Source organism: Carica papaya, chromosome 9 (assembly GCF_054855325.1).
Source record: "Carica papaya isolate Zhongbai chromosome 9, ASM5485532v1, whole genome shotgun sequence".
NCBI classification, from domain to species: domain Eukaryota; kingdom Viridiplantae; phylum Streptophyta; class Magnoliopsida; order Brassicales; family Caricaceae; genus Carica; species Carica papaya.
The window spans coordinates 8648054-8667753 of record NC_142317.1 but is presented as its reverse complement, the minus strand read 5'-3'; the positions used below and the strand labels follow the sequence as shown (position 1 = coordinate 8667753).

Here is a 19700-nt window from a genome sequence, read left to right as displayed (position 1 = left end):
AGCTCGGGATGATTCCCTTCGGGAAGATGTGGACAGAATATTTGAGATGCTGGAAAGGATCATGGCCGCCCAACAAGTTCGAGATGAGAGAAGGGAGTTACCCGAACCTCCCCCACTACCACTGGTTGAGCCACCGCTACAGCAAGCGGATCACGAGCCACCCCGGCACGAGCCTGCTCCACCACAGTACCACCCGGCACCACCGCCACAGTATGAACAGGTGCCCCAGCCATCGTACTGCCCGGCACCACCACAATACAATCCGGTGCCCCCACCATTTCAGCAGGTGCCACCACAGGGCCCCACAGTCTATCCCCAGCCGGGTCCAGTCCCTCTTCCACGGGACTCCGCTCCTTCCTTGATTGACCCAGGCTACATAGAGAGGTACAGGAGACTGAACCCCTCCACCTTTGCAGGGGGATCCTCTTTTGAAGAGGCCCAGTACTGGCTGGCGGAGACTGAGAGAGCTTTCAGGATCTTGGGAGTAGTCCCTGAGCAGAGAGCTGCCCTTGCTTCCTTCATGCTGGTAGGGAAAGTAGGACGTTGGTGGGAGCTCAAGCAGGCCACCCTGCCTACACCAGTCACTTGGGTGCAGTTCCTAACGACCTTCCATACGGAATCTCTCCCTGAGCACATCCGACACCTAAAGGAAACGGAGTTTGTTCAACTAGTTCAGGGAAACATGACAGTATCAGAGTATGCTTGTAAGTTCCTCGAACTAGGCCGATACTCCCCGGAGATATTGATGGATGAGGGCCGAAAGGCCAGGAGATTCCAGTCGGGTCTCCGCCCAGAGATCATGCAACACTTGGTAGTATTGGAGCTCAAGACATATTCAGTAGTCCTAGCAAAGGCACAGATCGTGGAAAGAAGCTTCAGCACCCGTCCTCAGCTAGGAGGGAGTTCCCGACCCTTAGCTCCGTTCCGCAGGCCAGCACCCACGGCGCCTGCCCAACCAAACAAGAGGCCCATACCAGCCATCCAAGCCCCTCCTCAGGCTCCAGGGGCAGCACGTGGGAAGATCTGTCAACACTGTGGCAGAGATCACGGGGACCGACCCTGCTACCGCCTCAACAACACTTGTCGCATTTGTGGCAGTGCCCAGCATTATGCCAGAGAGTGTCCGAGGAACCAGAATCAAGGGAGGCCTCCTATCCAGGGCAGAGCATACAACCTTACCCAGCAAGATGCCGACGCCGACCTGGATGTGGTACAGGGTATGTATACTATCTGTGACCGTATGGCTCATGTTTTATTTGATACTGGTGCATCGCACTCTTTTATTTCACAAGCTTTTGCTTCTAAAATTAATGTATCACATGATAAACTTGAATCACTGTTGTTTGTGTCTACTGCTAGGGGTGAAACACTACTAGGGGTGAAACACTACTAGGGGAAGCTATCTATAGGGCTGTGCCGTGGAGATAGCAAATAGGAAGCTGAGTGTAGACCTGATAGGGTTAGACACAGGGGATTTTGATGTAATCTTAGGAATAGATTGGCTAGCGGCGTATCACGCCACCATAGATTGCTTCAACAAGAAAGTTGTATTTAATCCTCCTAACGAGGAGCCATTTACAAATTAATAAAATTTTTCAGTACGTATTCCTTGATGGCAAGTTTTCTTAACTTCTAGTGCCTTAATCTTGTTGTTTTCTCTAACTAGGTAAGCCCAAGAGGGAAATTTGTATTCAAGAGATTCCTGTAGTCCGAGACTTCCCAGATGTGTTTCCGGATGAACTGTCTGGTCTGCCAGTGGACAGGGAAGTCGAGTTCACTATAGACCTACAGCCAGGTACCCAGCCCATTTCAGTTGCTCCTTACCGCATGAGCCGCATTGAGATGGAAGAGCTGAGAAAACAGATCACTGAACTGCAAGACAATGGTTTTATTAGACACAGTGTGTCCCGTTGGGGTGCTGTAGTCACTTTTGCAAGGAAAGGAGATGGAACGTTGAGACAGTGCATTGATTACAGAGGATTAAACAAGGTCACGATCAAAAACAAGTATTCCCTTCCCCGGATTGATGACCTCTTTGATCAGCTGCAGGGCGCACAAGTCTTCTCTAAAATAGACCTACGATCAGGTTACCACCAGGTGAAGATAAGAGCAGAAGACATCCCCAAGACGACCTTCCGGACCAGGTACGGACACTATGAGTTTCTGGTCATGCCATTCAGGCTAACCAATGGCCCGGCAATCTTTATGGATCTGATGAACAGGGTTTTCAGAGAGTTCTTGGATCAATTTATCATCGTGTTCATCGATGATATCTTAGTCTACTCAAAAAGCAGAGAAGAGCATGCTCACCATCTGGCCCAAGTTTTGCAGGTCCTTAGAAACAAGAGGCTATATGCGAAGTTGAGTAAGTGTGGATTCTGGCTTGAGCAGACTCCTTCCTAGGACACATCATATCGAAGGAAGGGGTATCAGTGAATCCTGAAAAGGTTGAAGCAATGCTTGGTTGGGAGAAGCTGACATCAGTTAAGGAAATCCGTAGCTTCTTGGGAATGGCAGGTTATTACCGCAGGTTCGTTGAAGGATTCTCCAGTCTAGCAGCTCCTCTAACCCGACTCACAAAGAAGAATGCCAAGTTTGAGTGGAATGAAGACTGCGAAAGAAGTTTTTCAGAATTAAAGAAACGGCTGACCACTGCACCCGTGCTGGCTTTACCGAGTGGATCAGGAGGATATACAGTTTATAGTGATGCCTCCTATCTGGGCCTGGGTTGTATCCTGATGCAACATAGAAAGGTTATAACATACGGGTCCAGATAGTTAAAGAATCATGAGAAGAACTATCCCACCCATGACTTGGAACTTGCCGCAATCATTCATGCCTTGAAAACCTGGCGCCATTATTTGTACGGAGAGACCTTTCAGATCTATACCGATCACAAGAGTCTGAAATACATATTCACTCAGAAGGATCTCAACATGCGTCAGAAAAGGTAGATGGAACTCCTTAAGGACTATGATTGTGACATCTTATACTATCCAGGTAAGGGCAACGTGGTAGCAGATGCCCTCAGCAGGAAAAGTGCAGGTATCTTAGCCCATTTGATGGTTTCAGAATGCAGATCAATTGGGGCCACACAATAGGTTCGACTTCATGATCTGAAGAGAGTCACATGTTTGGGCCACCTGACAGTCCAGCCCGAGTTAATTCAGAGAATAAGGAAAGCCCAGACAGTTGACCCCGCCCTAGTAGCCCGCAAGAAGGATGCAGAACAGGGAGGGAGCTCAGAATTCCGAATATCTGCCGATGGACTACTTCGTTTCCAAGACAGGGTGTGTGTTCCAGATGACAGTGAGTTAAAAAGGGACATCATGACGGAGTCCCATAGCTCGAAGTTTGCCATGCATCCAGGAAGCACCAAAATGTACCAGAGCATGCGACCCCGGTTTTAGTGGCATGGGATGAAGAGAGACATAGCCGACTTTGTATCTAAATGTTTGGTATGTCAGCAGGTCAAGGCAGAGCATCAGCACCCAGGTGGGTTACTTCAGCCTTTACTGATCCCGGAGTGGAAGTGGGAACATATCACCATGGACTTCGTATCGGGGCTACCCAAGGCACGTTCAGGACATGATACCATATGGGTAATCGTTGATCGACTTATCAAGTCTTCCCACTTCCTAGCCATCAGGATGACCGATTCATTAGACAAGTTGGCAAGGATGTATATCCAGGAGATAGTCAGATTGCATGGGGTTCCAGTGACAGTAGTGTCCGACAGGGATCCCAGGTTCACCTCTCGGTTGTAGAGTAGCTTCTAGCAAGCTATGGGAACAAAGCTGTCTCTTAGTACTGCCTTCCATCCCCAGACTGATGGACAATCAGAAAGGACAATTCGTACGCTTGAGGATATACTCCGAGCTTGTGTCCTTGACTCCGGGGGCCATTGGGACGACCATCTACCCCTGATAGAGTTTGCCTACAACAACAGCTACCAAGCAAGTATCGGCATGGCTCCATATGAGGCGTTATATGGGCGTCCATGCAGGTCACCGATTTGTTGTGAGGAAGTGGGCGATAGACGATTGTTCGGCCCGGAGTTGGTAGAGGAGACCACGTCCAAGATAGTTAAAATCAAGAAGAACATTCAGACAGCTCAGAGTAGACAGAAGAGTTATGCAGATATCCGGAGGAGAGACCTAGCGTTTGAGAAAGGCGACCGTGTGTTTCTTAAGGTCACTCCTTTCAAGGGAATTAGTAAGTTCGGCATGAGGGGAAAATTAAACCCCCGATATATTGGACCTTTTGAAATCTTAGACAGGATTGGTACCGCTGCCTACATACTAGCACTGCCTCCCGAGCTCTCCAGAGTCCACAACGTGTTCCACATATCCATACTGCGTAAGTACAACTCGGACCCTTCTCATGTTTTGGCTCATGAACCGCTTCAACTCCAAGAGGACTTGTCTTATGAAGAAGTGCCGGTCGGTATCACGGACCAAAAGAGCAGAATACCCCGCAACTGAAAAATATCATTTGTAAAGGTCGTGTGGCAGAACCACACGCTCAGGGAGGCTACTTGGGAGCTGGAATCAGAATTTAGAGCCCAGTATCCCCATTTGTTCGACCAAGAGTAAGAGGCAAATTTGGGAGACCAAATTTCTTTAAGGGGGGGGAGAGTTGTAACACCCATTATTATTATTATTATTATTAATTTTTAATTTATTTTATTTAGTTTATTTTGTAATTATTGAAATTTTATTTGATATTTTTTTTATTTAATTTAATTTAACGAAAATAAAGATAATAATAATGATAAAATTGGGTAAAAATATTATTTGAATTTAATTGAAATTGATTTTGGGAAAAAGGGGTGAAAATTTAGATTCTGTGAGTATTTTTAAAAAAAAAATCAGAAACCGGAGGTCAAAACGTAATTTAGAAAAGTTGTGCCACGTCAGCACCACGTCAGCAGCCACGTCAGCGGCCCGGTCAGCAGCCCCGACCAACCAGGACGTGCCGCGTGGCAAGGACACGCTGACCAGGGGACGGGCCACGGGGACGGCCCAGATCTGTTCCCGCGCACACGGACGGCCCAGATCAAACGTGCGCACGGACGGTCCAGATTCACGCGCACGAACGGCCCAGATTCACGCGTACGGACGGTCCAGATTCAATCAGGCACGGACGGCCCAGATTGCATCGCGATGAACGGCCCAGATTTAATCCCAATTAAATTACGATCGAACGGTCCAAATTCAATCTTGATGGACGGTCAAGATTAAAAGGCGAAGGGTATAAATACCCCCACCCACACCTGACCAAAGAAACCCTAGCCGCCAGTGCTCGCCGGAGAAGAAGAACCAGTCGTCGGAGGAGCCGGCCGCTGCACCGGGGAAATTTCCATCTGCCGATCGAGGTAATTTTTCTCCCCCTTGCTCGTTTTTCGACACTGAGTCCGCCTATGGCCAAACCGGAGCCAAACCACCGGCCAAACAGACGAAAAACTCAGCCGAAACCCAGCGGCGCTGCCGCGCCCCTCCTCGATTTTTACCTCCGATGAGGCCCTTCCCGGCCTCCGTTCGATGCAAATTTTATACCACTATGATCACCGTTCTTTTCTCTACAGGTTGATCGAAGCCAAATCACTAAAACATGATTCATGCTGGAGAGCCACCGTACCCGAGAGCACCGCCGCCGGTAAGCTTCGGTTTTTCGTAATTTTTTGGCCCACCAAGGGCCCTAGGGTTGTTCTATCACAGGGACTGATGCAAGCGTGGCCAAATTCGGCCGAAAACGGCCAACCCGAGGTGAATTACCGTCGCCGGAGCACGGCGAAGCCGCGTGCCAGAATTGCGATATTGGCCGAAAGGGGCCCTAGGTCTAATTTGAGATTTTTTGGAACACGTGCAGGTACTAGTAGTGCATTTCAGCTCCTCGGAAAAAATTCAGGAAAAATTAGGGACAGCCTGTAGGCGCACTGTAGAGCCGTATTCAGACCCCGAAACAAATAAGGACCCCTCACCCTATTTCCTATCACGGTATTAAAGTTTAATAAATGATAAAACGGTATTTCATGAATCAATAGATGTGTGAAATTGTTTAAGGTCGCTAATGGAGCCCGAGTCTGATGTATTTATCGGTCAGTTGTTGTTTGTTCTATTTCACAATTTTAAATGCAGTATGATGTCTGATGTTCTCATTTTATAGTTTTGTGTGCATATATCACTGTTTTATTGATTATGGGTTGAATAACTGAGAACCCGATGTTGTGTGTTGTCTTGTTTGCCATAAACTACTGATTTGCATGTTTGTGTGTGATTTGATGATGGTGACTGAGGAAAAAAAAATAATAAAAGGTTACGTGAATTAATAAATGGATAATGTGGACAGCCTGACTAGATATCCTGGGAGATGGTGGATAGACTGGGTCCGTAGGGAACCCTACCGAGAATGTGGTCTCTCATACCGGACGGGGTATGGAGACCTTCGGTGTTTTGGTGCCCATACCAGACGGGGTATGGGGACGGCTCGTTTCACCCTCATACCAAACGGGGTATTGAGGTTCATGGTTTTGGTGCCCATACCGGACGAGGTATGGGGACGACCCGTTTCACCCTCATACCGGACGGGGTATTGAGGTTCATGGTTTTGGTGCCCATATCGGACAGGGTATGGGGACGGCTCTGGAATCAGGTTATAAATGTTAAGGGTTCACGGGTAGGGGGACCCCTATGGATCCCATGGATACTAGTAGGCTGGTAAATGAGGAAAATATGTTATGTAATGATTGAAATGCAAAGGCGTGGTAAGTATTATGTTATACAGCTCATATGATTTCATGATGATGAAAATGTTATTGCTTTCGTATGTTGTTTTATGGATCTCACCGAGGTAAGTGGACGGTAAAGGATTTTATTATTGATAAAAGAATTTATTATAAATTATGCTCCATTGGTCTTTTTGTGTTTTCTACCCACCTTTACCTCCGTGGCAGTGAGATAGTGTGATGTCTTTACTTGGCTGGTGTAGCTCATTCCTTATTTTACCATTTCAGATCAGGAAAACATTGTTCCCGAGCCCGTTCCGCAGGAAGACGGCGAAGGGGACGCCTAAGGACTCCGTAGTTATATTTATAGTTTTTATTTTCGAGTTTCTCTTTTAGTTAGTTTGTTCTTTTATACTTTGAGCACGTTTTTGGTTTTAGTGTAAGGGATGTTAATCAAAATTTTTATTACGCTTCCGCATTTGACATTTTTAATACACATATTTCATTCTAAATTTCCGGGGCCGTTACACTTGTAATTATTCTCAAAAATTTTTAAATTTCACAAAATACTATATTATTTATTATTAAGCTTCAATTCTATAATGGAGAATAGGGTGAGAGATTCTTATCCGAATCGGTGTTCAAAATATCAAACTTTTTACTGTGCCTACTGGTGGTCATCGGGTTTCCTGAATTTTCATGCAGAAATTAAACATGCTTCACATACCTAAAAATACCTCAAAAACCCAAATCAGTATTAAAAATCTATTTTTAGCCAATTTTGGGATTTTGGCACGACGGTACTGCCATGCTCTGGTGACGACACCACTGCCTATAGCTACAGTTTACCTCGATCTGATCATTTTCGGCCAACTTTATACGTATCCCTATGAAAAAATATGTTAAAGGGCTTCGGTTAGTCGAAAAAATCAGAAAACGAAAACCTACTAGTGGTGGGGTTCCCAGGTACGACAGCTCTACCGACTCACCTTCATGGTTAAGATTCCTTCTTCAGTCAACCTGTAGAAAATAGAACGATAAATATAACGGTAGAAAAATCGCACGAAATAAGAAACGAAAAGGAGTTCATCGGAGAAGGTTGTGAGTTTTGCCCGTAGCAGCTCCATCGGACTTTGTCTGCAGTTTTTGGCTCACTCGCCGTACATTTTACTCTGATATGGCCACAGAGGTGCTCGAAATCGAATTTCGAGCAAGTAGGAGAATTTTAACCTTTTTTTGGCGGTCGGAGGTGCTCCAAAGTGGCGGCGGTCGGCTCCCTTCTCTGATGTTTGGTTCTTCTTCTCCAGCTGGGGATTGGCGGATAGGATTTGGGTTTAGTGTGATGTGAAATATTTATACCCATATCACAATTAATCTCGTCCGTCTAATCGTGCTTAAGAAAGAAACGAATCTAAACCGTTCATCACGTTTGATCTCGACCGTTCGATCGCGTCTAAGGGAGAAACGGATCCGAACCGTCCACGCGCATGGGATCGCTCCTGGGTCGTCCTATTGCAGGGCACGCGGATCGCCAGTGTGACCTCCTGTGTGGCACTGGGTCAGTGCGCCTTGCCACGCGGCACGCTTCGATTCGTCGAACTTGCTGACTAAGCGATCCTACGTGGCCAAATTTTTTTTATTTGCACTCTGACCTTCATGTTTCAATTTTTCTTTAAAAAACACCATGAGAACCTAAATTTCTATTAATTTTTAATAAAATTATTTTGAATCTCATGCCTAATTTATTTTTGAAATTAAAATAAATTAATTTTAAAAATAAATTTTTATACATTTTAAAATATTAAAATTGATCTCGAACTAAATTACGAGACCGGATATTACAAACAATATCATATTATTAGAGTTAAATTTCTTTGGCTATTTTTTAATTCTAATTAAATAATTAATTATTCTTTTAAAGTGGGTTAACCTATAATTAAATAAATTAATTAATATAAAACAAATTTCATTATCAAGTTGAGTGAATGACAGTGATGATGTAGGTGGCCTTCCACCGCCCAATTCCTCTTCTTTTTATCTTCAAATTTTAATATATGATTCCGAGTAATCTTTATTTTAATTAATCCAACTTTCATCTTAATTTATAGAAAAACATTTTTGGGTAACTCTTGTAAACCGTATACTGCATGATTTTAAGCTTATGCCAAACATCTAGATTTCTCATAATTCCGTTAATTCCATTAATATAATTTGACATATTAGAACATAAAATAAGTTTTATTTATAATATTATCCTTTTTATTTAAATATGACTAAAAAATATTTATTTATTTTAATTATAAAAATATCTAGTTAGTTTTTATTCTTCAAATTTATTATTAAGAAATTGAAATTTATTTTATAATAATACCAACAAATATTTTAATGATGAAATAAAATTGAATAGTTTTGTAAATTAGATAAAGTATATTTAATAAATTAACTGTTTTATAATTTGCTCATTTGGATCACATTCAATTGAAACTATTAATTACTGCATAATTTAAGGCTCATTTTGTGTCATTATGTGGATAAGTTTGTGGTCACATTAATTAAACCTTTGCATAAAAGTCCAAAAAATAAAAATAAAATAAAAAAGTAAAATTATTACTAAACAGAAAAAAAATCATATAAATACTGGGGCCTAGCAGTAACTTAACCTACATTAAGAAAACAAATAAATTATATTTTTTTATTTTGTTGTAGTTTAAATTTTTTTATGTAATTTAATTCTCATTACATGTTTAAAACAAATTTTAAAAATTTATTTACAAAATTAGCAACTGCCAAAGACTATAAACTAGTAAAAATTGAAAAAAAAAATTATTTTATATAAGATTTCATGTAGAATTAAAATAATAATATTTAAAATTTTTAATTTTAATATCACTTATAATATGTTGTTGTAATTTTAAATAAGTACAGATTCAGAAATAAATTTTGTAAAATTATAAATTATCATTTACACTTTAATGGTACAAATTTATATTTTAAATTATATAGAAAGAAGGATATCTAGTAAAAAGTACAGTTTTATATAAAATAAGTAAAATAATTTTAGTATTAAAAAATATATAATTTAAATTATAACAAACTGTGATCTTGAAAAAATAAAGAAATAAAATGATGAACAATAGAAATTTTGCAAAAACTAAACAAATAAAAAAAATAAAATAATGAATAAGTTTTTTTAATAAAATTACAAAAGAAAATTTTATGTATTAAAAAGAAATAATTTTTTGAGGAAAGAATCGGTAATCGCATAAATAGGTATTCTGATCATAGAGTTTTCCTCGGCGCTCATTAATTGTCTGTTTTCTCTGTCACCCTTCCTTGGACATTTCTTCAAGACTCTAGCCAATTCCTACTTTTCCTCCTCCTGCATCTCTCCTTAATCTCTCTCTCTCTCTCTCTCTCTCTCTCTCTCTCTCTCTGCCTCTGCGAGCAAGAACAGCAACTCTTATTGCTATACTTCGCTTTGCAACTCAAGCTCGAAGTTCCAGTATTTTAATGGCAGAGGCTACCTTCACACTCTCAGGTACACCCTCTACCTTACTTTCTATTCCCATTTGTGCATGTTACCATTTCGTTCTTGGTTGAATCTCTATCTTTTACACCCACTTTCAATCATTTCGTATCTGGTTTCAAGCCTGCTTTGTCAGTGCAAGATTGTTTCTTTACGATTTTCGGATCACGAGTTTCTTTGTTTGTCTTCTAACTTGTTTGTTCTTGGATTGGTTTCTCTTTTCGAATCGTAATGGCATTTACAGATCTTTTGTCAAGGTGTATTGTTTGTTGCTGAATCATTATTGCCTGTGCTGGTGGTATGAAATTTCTTTAGGATCTTTGTTAGTCTTATTGTTAGAAGGCATTTGGGCCATATCAAAGATTTAATTTCAGTTCATATCTCAAACAAACATGGCATAATTTCTAGGTTTATGATATTGTTTTCAGAGGTTTATCAGATAGAACTCTTTGCAGGAGTATTAGAGTTATGGTTAGTGATTCAAAATCTGTTTTTTTTTTCTTTTTTTTATCAGATTAATTGTATAATTAATTTAGAAAGTTATCAAAGTGCTGATTTAAGAGCCATCTCCTAAATACCTTCTTTGCAATGAATGGATTCCAGTGGAAGTAATTCATATTTTGATGGTTATAACGTGGACGAAAATGTTGATTTATTACTGAAGTCCATGCTTTTTTTCGCAAAATTCATTTGTTCCCAAAGATGATCCAGTTCTCATATCAACGAAGATAAGTATAGTGGTAATTATGGAGCTTATGTCCTGTAAACCAAAAGTGTTCTGGCTGCCTAAATTTTATCATATAAAAGTGCTTTTCTTTTTGTTTTGCTTTGTTAGGAAAAAGAAAAGAAAAGATGTAAAAGTGATTAATAAAACTTTATGAATTACATCATGATTATTGATAAGCTGCTTGAAGTTTTCCAACTGGCAGCTTATGTTGTTGAACGCTTCTGATCAAATTTTGTTGCCATCTTTCAATTTGATTACGGATGGTACTATTTAAATAGAGTGCTGCTTGTAATTAGCTAGATGGACCTTGAACTAGCATACATGGGATCTTTTGTTGGTTTAAATTTCTTGCAGGTGATCTGGAATCATTTTGCTTGAGTTTAAGTTTGTACGATAATGGCAAACAATTGCATACATGTAGGTGACTTCAAAAATCTTTCCTTAAATACGAAGAAAGGAGTTGAAGGTGGCAAGAATCTGGTTGTTTGCTTTGGGGAGATGTTGATTGATTTTGTCCCAACAGTCGGTGGGGTTTCACTGGCTGAAGCACCCGCTTTCAAGAAGGCTCCTGGTGGAGCTCCTGCTAATGTGGCAGTTGGTATTTCTAGACTTGGAGGTTCATCTGCTTTTATAGGCAAGGTGCATTTGGAAGCTCTGTCTCATTAGATTTCAATTAGTTGTCTAACTGTACATATTAATTTTTTCTGCTTGGAAAACGTGGATCATTTAAGTACTTTTCGCTGTGAAGCAAAGATATTTTGCACATGGTTTGGCAATGAGCAAAGACAGGTTGCACATGGAGAAAACTTTCTCCTTTCCAGTCCCCTCCTCAAAACTCTAAACTTTTCTATATCAGGTAGGTGATGATGAGTTTGGCTACATGTTAGCTGACATTCTAAAGCAAAACAATGTCAACAATTCTGGTGTGAGATTTGAGCAAAATGCAAGGACTGCCCTGGCTTTTGTTACACTACGAGCTGATGGTGAACGTGAGTTCCTGTTTTTTCGACATCCAAGTGCTGACATGCTTCTCCATGAGTCAGAACTTGACATAAATCTCATTAAGGAGGTTGGTTCTCTCTTATTAGGAAATTATGAGTTTTATTGATATCAGCAGAATGTTTTATCCATATGAATTCTATTTGATTGCAGGCAAGCATCTTTCATTATGGCTCTATTAGTTTGATTGATGAACCATGCAAATCAGCTCACCTTGCTGCAATGAGAACTGCCAAAGAGTCTGGTAGTATTCTGTCATATGATCCAAATCTGAGATTGCCATTGTGGCCGTCAGAGGAGGCTGCTCGAGAGGGCATATTGAGCATATGGGATCAAGCAGATGTTATCAAGGTATATACTTTCTGAACTGGACAAGTTTTGTGTACAAGTGTCAGCCTCCTTGCTCGTTTTGAGTACAGTCATAATACAATCTAAAATCCGTATTTTATGAACTCACCTATGTTAATCTTGTGGGATTGGCAGATAAGTGAGGAGGAAATTACATTCTTAACTGGAGGTGATGATCCTTATGATGACAGTGTGGTGTTGAATAAACTTTTTCATCCTAATCTTAAGCTTCTAGTTGTAACTGAAGGATCAAGTGGTTGTAGATATTACACTAAGGTACAAAAGTTAATCTCTCTTTTATTTTCCTATTTTGCACTTGCAAGTCTGCATTTGCATGCTGCTGTTATCTCCTACTCTTAGAAGGAGAATTCCTAGATTGTCATCCGCTAATCATTCTATCCTGAACCATAAAAGTACATAAAAAAAAAACTTCCATTAGTGCTATGGATATTTGAAAAATTGATGTAATTGAGTTGCACTAAGTTGAACTGTTTTAAAAGTCAATATCATTCACCACTCGTAAATTATTTGCTTGATTTTTCTTATCGCACTGATATGAAATAGATACACAAGCGCACCAATTGGCATGGATACAACTATGTATTTATATATGTTTGTTTGTAGGAATTCAAGGGCAGAGTTGGTGGTGTCAAAGTCAAGTCTATTGACACAACTGGTGCCGGTGATGCCTTTGTAAGTGGTATTCTCAGCAGCTTAGCTTCTGACCCAAGTCTACTAAAGGTACCTCTATTTCTTACATTGAAGCAATATTTTTTTTATCTTTGCCATTTTTTAATTTTACCCTTTAAGACTTCAATATTAAGAGATGTATCATAGCATTTGTAAATTCAGTAAGAATGTTAGAGTTTTTAAAGAAATCTTATGGATTTCATCAAATTTTCCTTGCTTCTGGCATGCATTTTTTCAACATAAGATCTCTTATCCAAAAGTTTCAGCTGGTGACTCCTGGTTTCAATTTATAATCTAACTAGTCCCTGACCAGGATTTCTTATGGCAGAAATTTTTTACTATTTCATTTTTCTGGGAGTGACCAAGAAAAATTTCCTCTTCTTTCAACAGGACGAGAAACGGTTAAGAGGAGCTTTACTGTTTGCTAATGCCTGTGGTGCTCTAACTGTAACGGAGAGAGGTGCAATTCCTGCACTGCCAACCAGAAAAACGGTTCTTGAGCTCCTAAGTCCAATTGCTGGGTAATTGTATAGGCAGAAGAAATCCCTAATTTCTTGTACTTGTTGTATTAAGTAAGCATATATGCAGTTTGAGTTTCCCTGAAAAAATTTACAAGGAGCATTTTGCTTCCTTGTGTTCTTCACTTCAATCCGAACAAAGAGGTAGTTTATACGAACCCTGCCATCTTACTCTGCATCTTCAAATGTTGTTGTAGATGTTTAAAGAGTTAAAAAATTTAATGGCTCAATCTTTGAGATGTAACGGCTCTATTCTTCATCTTCATCTTCTTCTCTTAATGTTTTTAGTTGCAGTAGAAAATTGTTTGAGTAATAATTTCAGTTCAGAAAAAAAAAATTAATGGTTGTTTTTTATTTTCATTTCCAATTTTTTTCATATACTAAAAGAGAAAATAAATGGCAAGTTAAACGAGAGCTGCACCTAAATTTTTTACCACCATTGCTGTATCAGTGATTTGTGGGAATTCCTCAATTCTTTTGAATAAATAAATTCAGATCAAATTAAAAAATTTGGAAAAAGACTGAATTATTTAAAAAATTCAATTTCTTATAAAAAAATGTAACAATTCGAATTTTAATGTCGATAAGTATAGACGTTAATATAATATTTTTAATTAATAAAATAAATAAATATTAAATATGTAGCGAAATTATATTTTAATATACATATCTTGTAATAAGATAATTATTTATTTACAAATAATTTAGATATCTAAATTAATTTAAAATATTAAAATAAAACTACTAAAGTTTTCTTCATCATCTTTCATTGATCTTAGACTTCCTCTGACCTGCATGGGAGATGAATTAGAGTGAACTTTATGAGCTCAGTAAGAAAAAAAAATTCTATAATTGAGATTTACGTACATACATTCACGCAACATAAAAAATATAATAATATTTATTATCAAAAAAATATCAAACAAAATATTACAATCAAAATACATAACAAACATTAACGAGAATTTATCTTAATCTTTTTTCATTATATTATACTCTTATTCCTAAATATTATTTCTGAAATCTTATAGTTAACTCAAATCATTTTTTCTTTATTATTCACATTCTTCTCCATAATATTTCTCTACTCGAATATCACACATCACTTGGATATCACATCTACATTCGAAATATCACAATACACTCTTAATATCACACCTAAAGTTTTATCGTGCGATACTGTTTATATCAACATCGATAAGAGGTGAAAAGGATCCCCTCATTGCATGGATATGACACACAATCTCATATTGGCCGCAACACTTACGTTTACTAGGTGACCCACGCTCACAAATACTTATATATGTTTGGACTAAGTTTCAAATACTATCTATGTGCAAGTTCATCATACCCGCTGAACTTTAGCCACACACACACCCTCTTCTCCTCAATTCAAACTAAACGAGTAGGTATCCAGAATCCTCATACTCTACATTTTTTCTAAATCTCTCTTATTCTTAATTCACTTATTTTATACGTAAGATCTCAATTTCTGCGCATAAAAAAATACAACCACACACACACACAAAACACACAAAATACACAATATCATCACGATAAGGGTCATACATTTCAAATCACTTTCTGAATCATTCTGTAACAGATCACACAGCAACCACAAGATCCTCAGATTCCTCATGCAACTGTACCAGATCACACAGTAAGTACAGTGCATTGTACATCTGCACCAGATCACACAACTAATACAGTGTATCCAAATTCTATATAAATATGTGTAAATATAAATATATACTATGTGTAAATATAAATATGTACACACACTAGTTATACATTTCACATGCATAATGTATGTACACACATTAATACACACACATATATTACAGTACAGACATGTACCCTCATTACATGTCTCACATAGAGTATATATTTATATTTATACATATAATCTCTATCGATACATACACACATTCATACTCAAATACGTATACACAATCACAACACATCATACATAACTATTCACGTATCTATTCTTATCAATTCTGTTATTATCTATTAATATCTACACAAAACATATACATACACAATTTATAAATATTTATATTTACACATATTATTTATAATTTATAATTTATAAACACAATATTATGTTTCCATACGGAATACATATAATTCTTATCTACAGTATGATCAAAAAAATTTTAAGAATCCTTTCTAGCTTGGTCTATAATCCTCTAAGAACTCCGAATATCACATAGATAATTTTCCTCATTTATAATGGAAAACACATTAATTTACGAATAATTTCGAAAACTATATAACAAAAATGAGGAATAGATTTTACCTTGGGACATGCATTCCTAGTTATTGGTGTCACCACATGCTAATACGTGCGTGTCACCGAGAATGTCACGTGCTGATGGCGGGATCAATGTGTGTCACCACGTACGACATACCAACAACAGATCTGGTCATCGCACTTCCCTTTTTTTTCTTTTCTTTCTATTTTTTTTTCCTTTCCTTTCTTTTTTTTTTTCTTTTCTTTCTCTTTTTTTTTCTTTTTTTTCTTTTTTTTTTTCCCTTTCTTCTTTTTCCTTCTTCCCCGCGGCTATTTCCTCTTTCTTCCATCACGCCATGGCCATCACGTCGGCACGCATAGAACTTCTTCTTCGGTAAGTCCCGCGCGCTCTCTTCTCTTTCTTCTTCCCCTTCTTCTTCCCCTTCTTCTTTCTTCTTGTCTTCTTCTTCTTTCTTTTTCCTTTCTTATTCTCTTATTCTTTCTTTTTCCTTTCTTTTTCTTATTCTTCTCTTTCTCTCTCTCTCTCTTTCTCTTTTTACTCGACCATAATTCTTCTCTCTCTTCTTCTTTTTCTTCTTCTAGTCACGTGTCACTGCGTCGCACAACCTACACAACTCTCCTCCTCTTTCTTTCTCTTTCAACTGTGGCATTGTGCAAGACCGCGCAAGCATTCTCTCTCAGCTGCTAACGCCACTCGACCCTTCTTCTCCTCTCACAGTCGTGCTCTCTTTCCTTGCACTCTCATCTCTTTCTTCTTTTTTTCTGCTTTTTCATTACATATATATGCATATATATATATATATATTATGGTTACGTGTTTCCTTCTTCTATTTTCGTGTGGGAATTTCCTCTCTTTTTAGAAAATTTGGTCTTTTAAATTTTCATTTGTGAGAACCTTAAGACAACCATTCGTGGATTCTATTAACATTGTCATTAACAAATTGGAGTGGTCATAACATTTCCTTTTGTTGGAATCGTTTTATTTTATGATATTTTCTTTTTTAGTTTCTTACAGGTAAAGGTCTGTAAATTTAAGGGTATTTTTTGTACCCAATTATTTTTATTTTTTCCTCAGTGTAAGGAAGCTTATTTTCTAAAATTTATCGTGTTAATGATTGTTATCAGAACACATCTTTAGGAACTTGGTTTTATTTCTTTTTGGAATTTAATTTTATAAACACAGTCATTTAGGAATTTAGGTTCCAATCAAGTGATGATGTTACAATATTTCCATTGGATGAAAATAGCTTTAGTGAAATCGTACTCACATTTTTTCGATTACATTTTGTTAGACTATTTTCTAAGGTATGTTTCTCTATTCACGAGTTTAAAGGGATGATGCTTTATTCAGATTTTCTTAAAAATAATTAGTATAGTTAGAGAATTATTATTTTATCTAAAGCCATATCAATTCTTAAGTTTCAGATGTCTAATTTAATTCATTAGTTTTCTAATTTTTAACAATTAAAATATGAATGGTTGAAATTGGCTTAGGGAGTTACAAAATTGATTATTATTTTTGGAGGTGATTGAGAATTTTTTTAGTAACAAATTTAATCATTAATTTTACTGCAAGCAGTTACGTTCAGTTTTAATTCTTGCAAGTACAGTTCAAGTTCCCAAGAATTATGTGGCTACTCTTAAGTATGGTCTTAAGATGTGAGTCACCGTTTTATCACACAATCATTTTACTCTTTTTGGTTTGAAGAGAAAAATCATCAGGTGTGGTGATGGTAGTTCATCACGCTTCTGTTGCACTACTTTGATAGGAAACACTTAGAAAATTTGTTAAATAATTGGATGTGAGGACAACTCCTACAAGTATACCCCTCACCTATGAAATTTTTCTAAGCGTACTAGAACTTTTTGGAAATAAAGATTCTAATTAGGCGTTGTGTGAGTTTAATTCCTAGAATGACATTTATTTTCTAAGGATCTGGTTATTTGTTTTCCTAAGATTCGGAACCATTATTGGAGTCTTTAAATGAAGTTGGAAAAAGAATTTTAGAACAATGAGGGTATTTGTTTTCATAGAGGGATGCGAGGAAAATTCTTAAAAAAATTAAATCGTCATTTCGTTCCTATCAGCCTAGAATTTATTAGGTGGAGTATATCTATTTGAAAGTTTCTCTCATTTTGATAATTTCTTTATATTGGAAAATTTTCTCACTTAAGAGATTTTTTTTTCCACCTAAGGGATTTCTTGTCATTCGAGAAACTCCATTTGAAGGATTTCTCTTATCTAACGAATATTGTTCTCATTCAATAAATCTTCCATTTGAAAGATTTTTGTTGCCATATTAGGGACTTCCACTTGGATGGGAATTTTTCTCCCAATTGGGACATTGACTCCCAATGGGAAAGTGTTTCTCACTCATAGAAAATTTTTTCTCAATTGGGAGATTTCTCCCCGTCCCCTCCTTTAAGAATGACTTTCTTATCTTAACCGAAATTATATGTTTTTTCTTAATAGTTTTGTTGCAGTCATTTGACTCTCAATAGGTCAACAAAAAGTTAAGGCTCTGATCGTTTTCCATAACACCTGTGAAGTTCGACGACAGTGGTTGGTTAAGTATCATCGTCCGTTAACTTCAAGATGAACCCCTAATTCGTTGAGTCCTAAGTTTGCCAGAAAGTAACTTATATGGTTTATATCATTAGGTTTATGGAATATCGTTCTCCTATTTTCTATGTTGACAAATATTTCAGAGAAGGTCCAAAGAATCTCTTAAGGATCATTCTCATAAGCTTTGTAGCTCTTAGACCTCCTAAAGTTCCTATGCCTCGTGTTACAAGGGATAGTTCCAATGAACTATAACAACTTGAACCCCAATGTCAATGGGTAAGGACGTTAACACAATATTTTCAACTAGTGAAACAGATAAATATTAAATATGCAGCAGAACTACACTTTAATACACATCCCTTATGATAAGATAATTATTTGTTTAAGACATCTAAATTAATTTACAAATTTAAAATAAAAACTAACAAGGTTTTCTTCATCATCTTCCATTAATCTTGGATTTCTTCTAATTTGCATAAGGGGTGAATTGGGGTGAGCTTCACGAGTTTAGTAAGAAAAAATATTCTATAACGAAAACTTATGTACATACATTCATACAATAAATAAAATATAATAATATTTATAATCAAGAAAATATCAAACAAAGCATCACAATCAAATTATATAACAAATATTAATGAAAACTTATCTTAATATTTTTCATTATGTTCTATTTTTATTCCTAAATATTATTTTTGAAATCATTCTTTCTTTATTATTCACATTCTTTATTCGTAATATTTCTCTATTCGAATATTACATATCTACTCGGATATCACACATACATTTGAAATATCACAATACACTCTTAATATCATATTTAAAGTTTTATCACACGATGCCGTTTATATCGTCATCGATGAGAGGCGAAAAGGATCCCCCCCATCACATAAATAGGACACACAATCCCACATTAGCCATAACAATTACGTTTGCTAGGTGACCCATGCTCACAAGTACATATCCACGTTTGGACTAGGTTTCAAATACTATCCATGTGCAGGTTTACCATACTCGCTGAACTTCAGCTACACACATACCCTCCAATCCTCGATTCAGACTAAACGAGTAGGTATACAGGGTCCTTACACTCCACACTCTTTTCAAATCTCTCTCATTTCTAACTCACTTATTGCATACTTAAGATCTTAATTTCTATGCATAATTAAATACAAACACACACAAACAAAATACACAGTATCATCACACATATCAGAGTCATACATTTTCCAAACCACTTTCTGAATCATCTTGTACCAGATCACACAACAAGCATATGATACTTAGATTTCTCATGCAACTGTACTAGATCATACAACAAGTATAGTGTCATATATCTACA

At 37.5% G+C, this 19700-nt stretch overlaps 1 protein-coding gene across 2 annotated transcripts; it reads left to right on the top strand.

Annotated features, from left to right (window-relative positions):
• The first annotated feature begins 10016 nt into the window (after window positions 1-10016).
• On the top strand, window positions 10017-13779 carry LOC110825546 (pfkB-like carbohydrate kinase family protein). Of its 2 annotated transcripts, none has more exons than XM_088211341.1 (7): window positions 10017-10265; window positions 11402-11619; window positions 11837-12049; window positions 12133-12330; window positions 12463-12603; window positions 12952-13068; window positions 13408-13779. In XM_088211341.1, the coding sequence occupies exons 1-7, from the start codon at window positions 10238-10240 to the stop codon at window positions 13540-13542; spliced, it is 1050 nt and encodes a 349-aa protein (XP_088067467.1). In that variant the 5' UTR covers window positions 10017-10237; the 3' UTR covers window positions 13543-13779. The 2 variants fall into 2 exon arrangements, with proteins under 2 accessions (XP_088067467.1, XP_088067468.1); XM_088211342.1 differs by having other exon boundaries at window positions 11335-11619.
• The last annotated feature ends 5921 nt before the right edge of the window (window positions 13780-19700 follow it).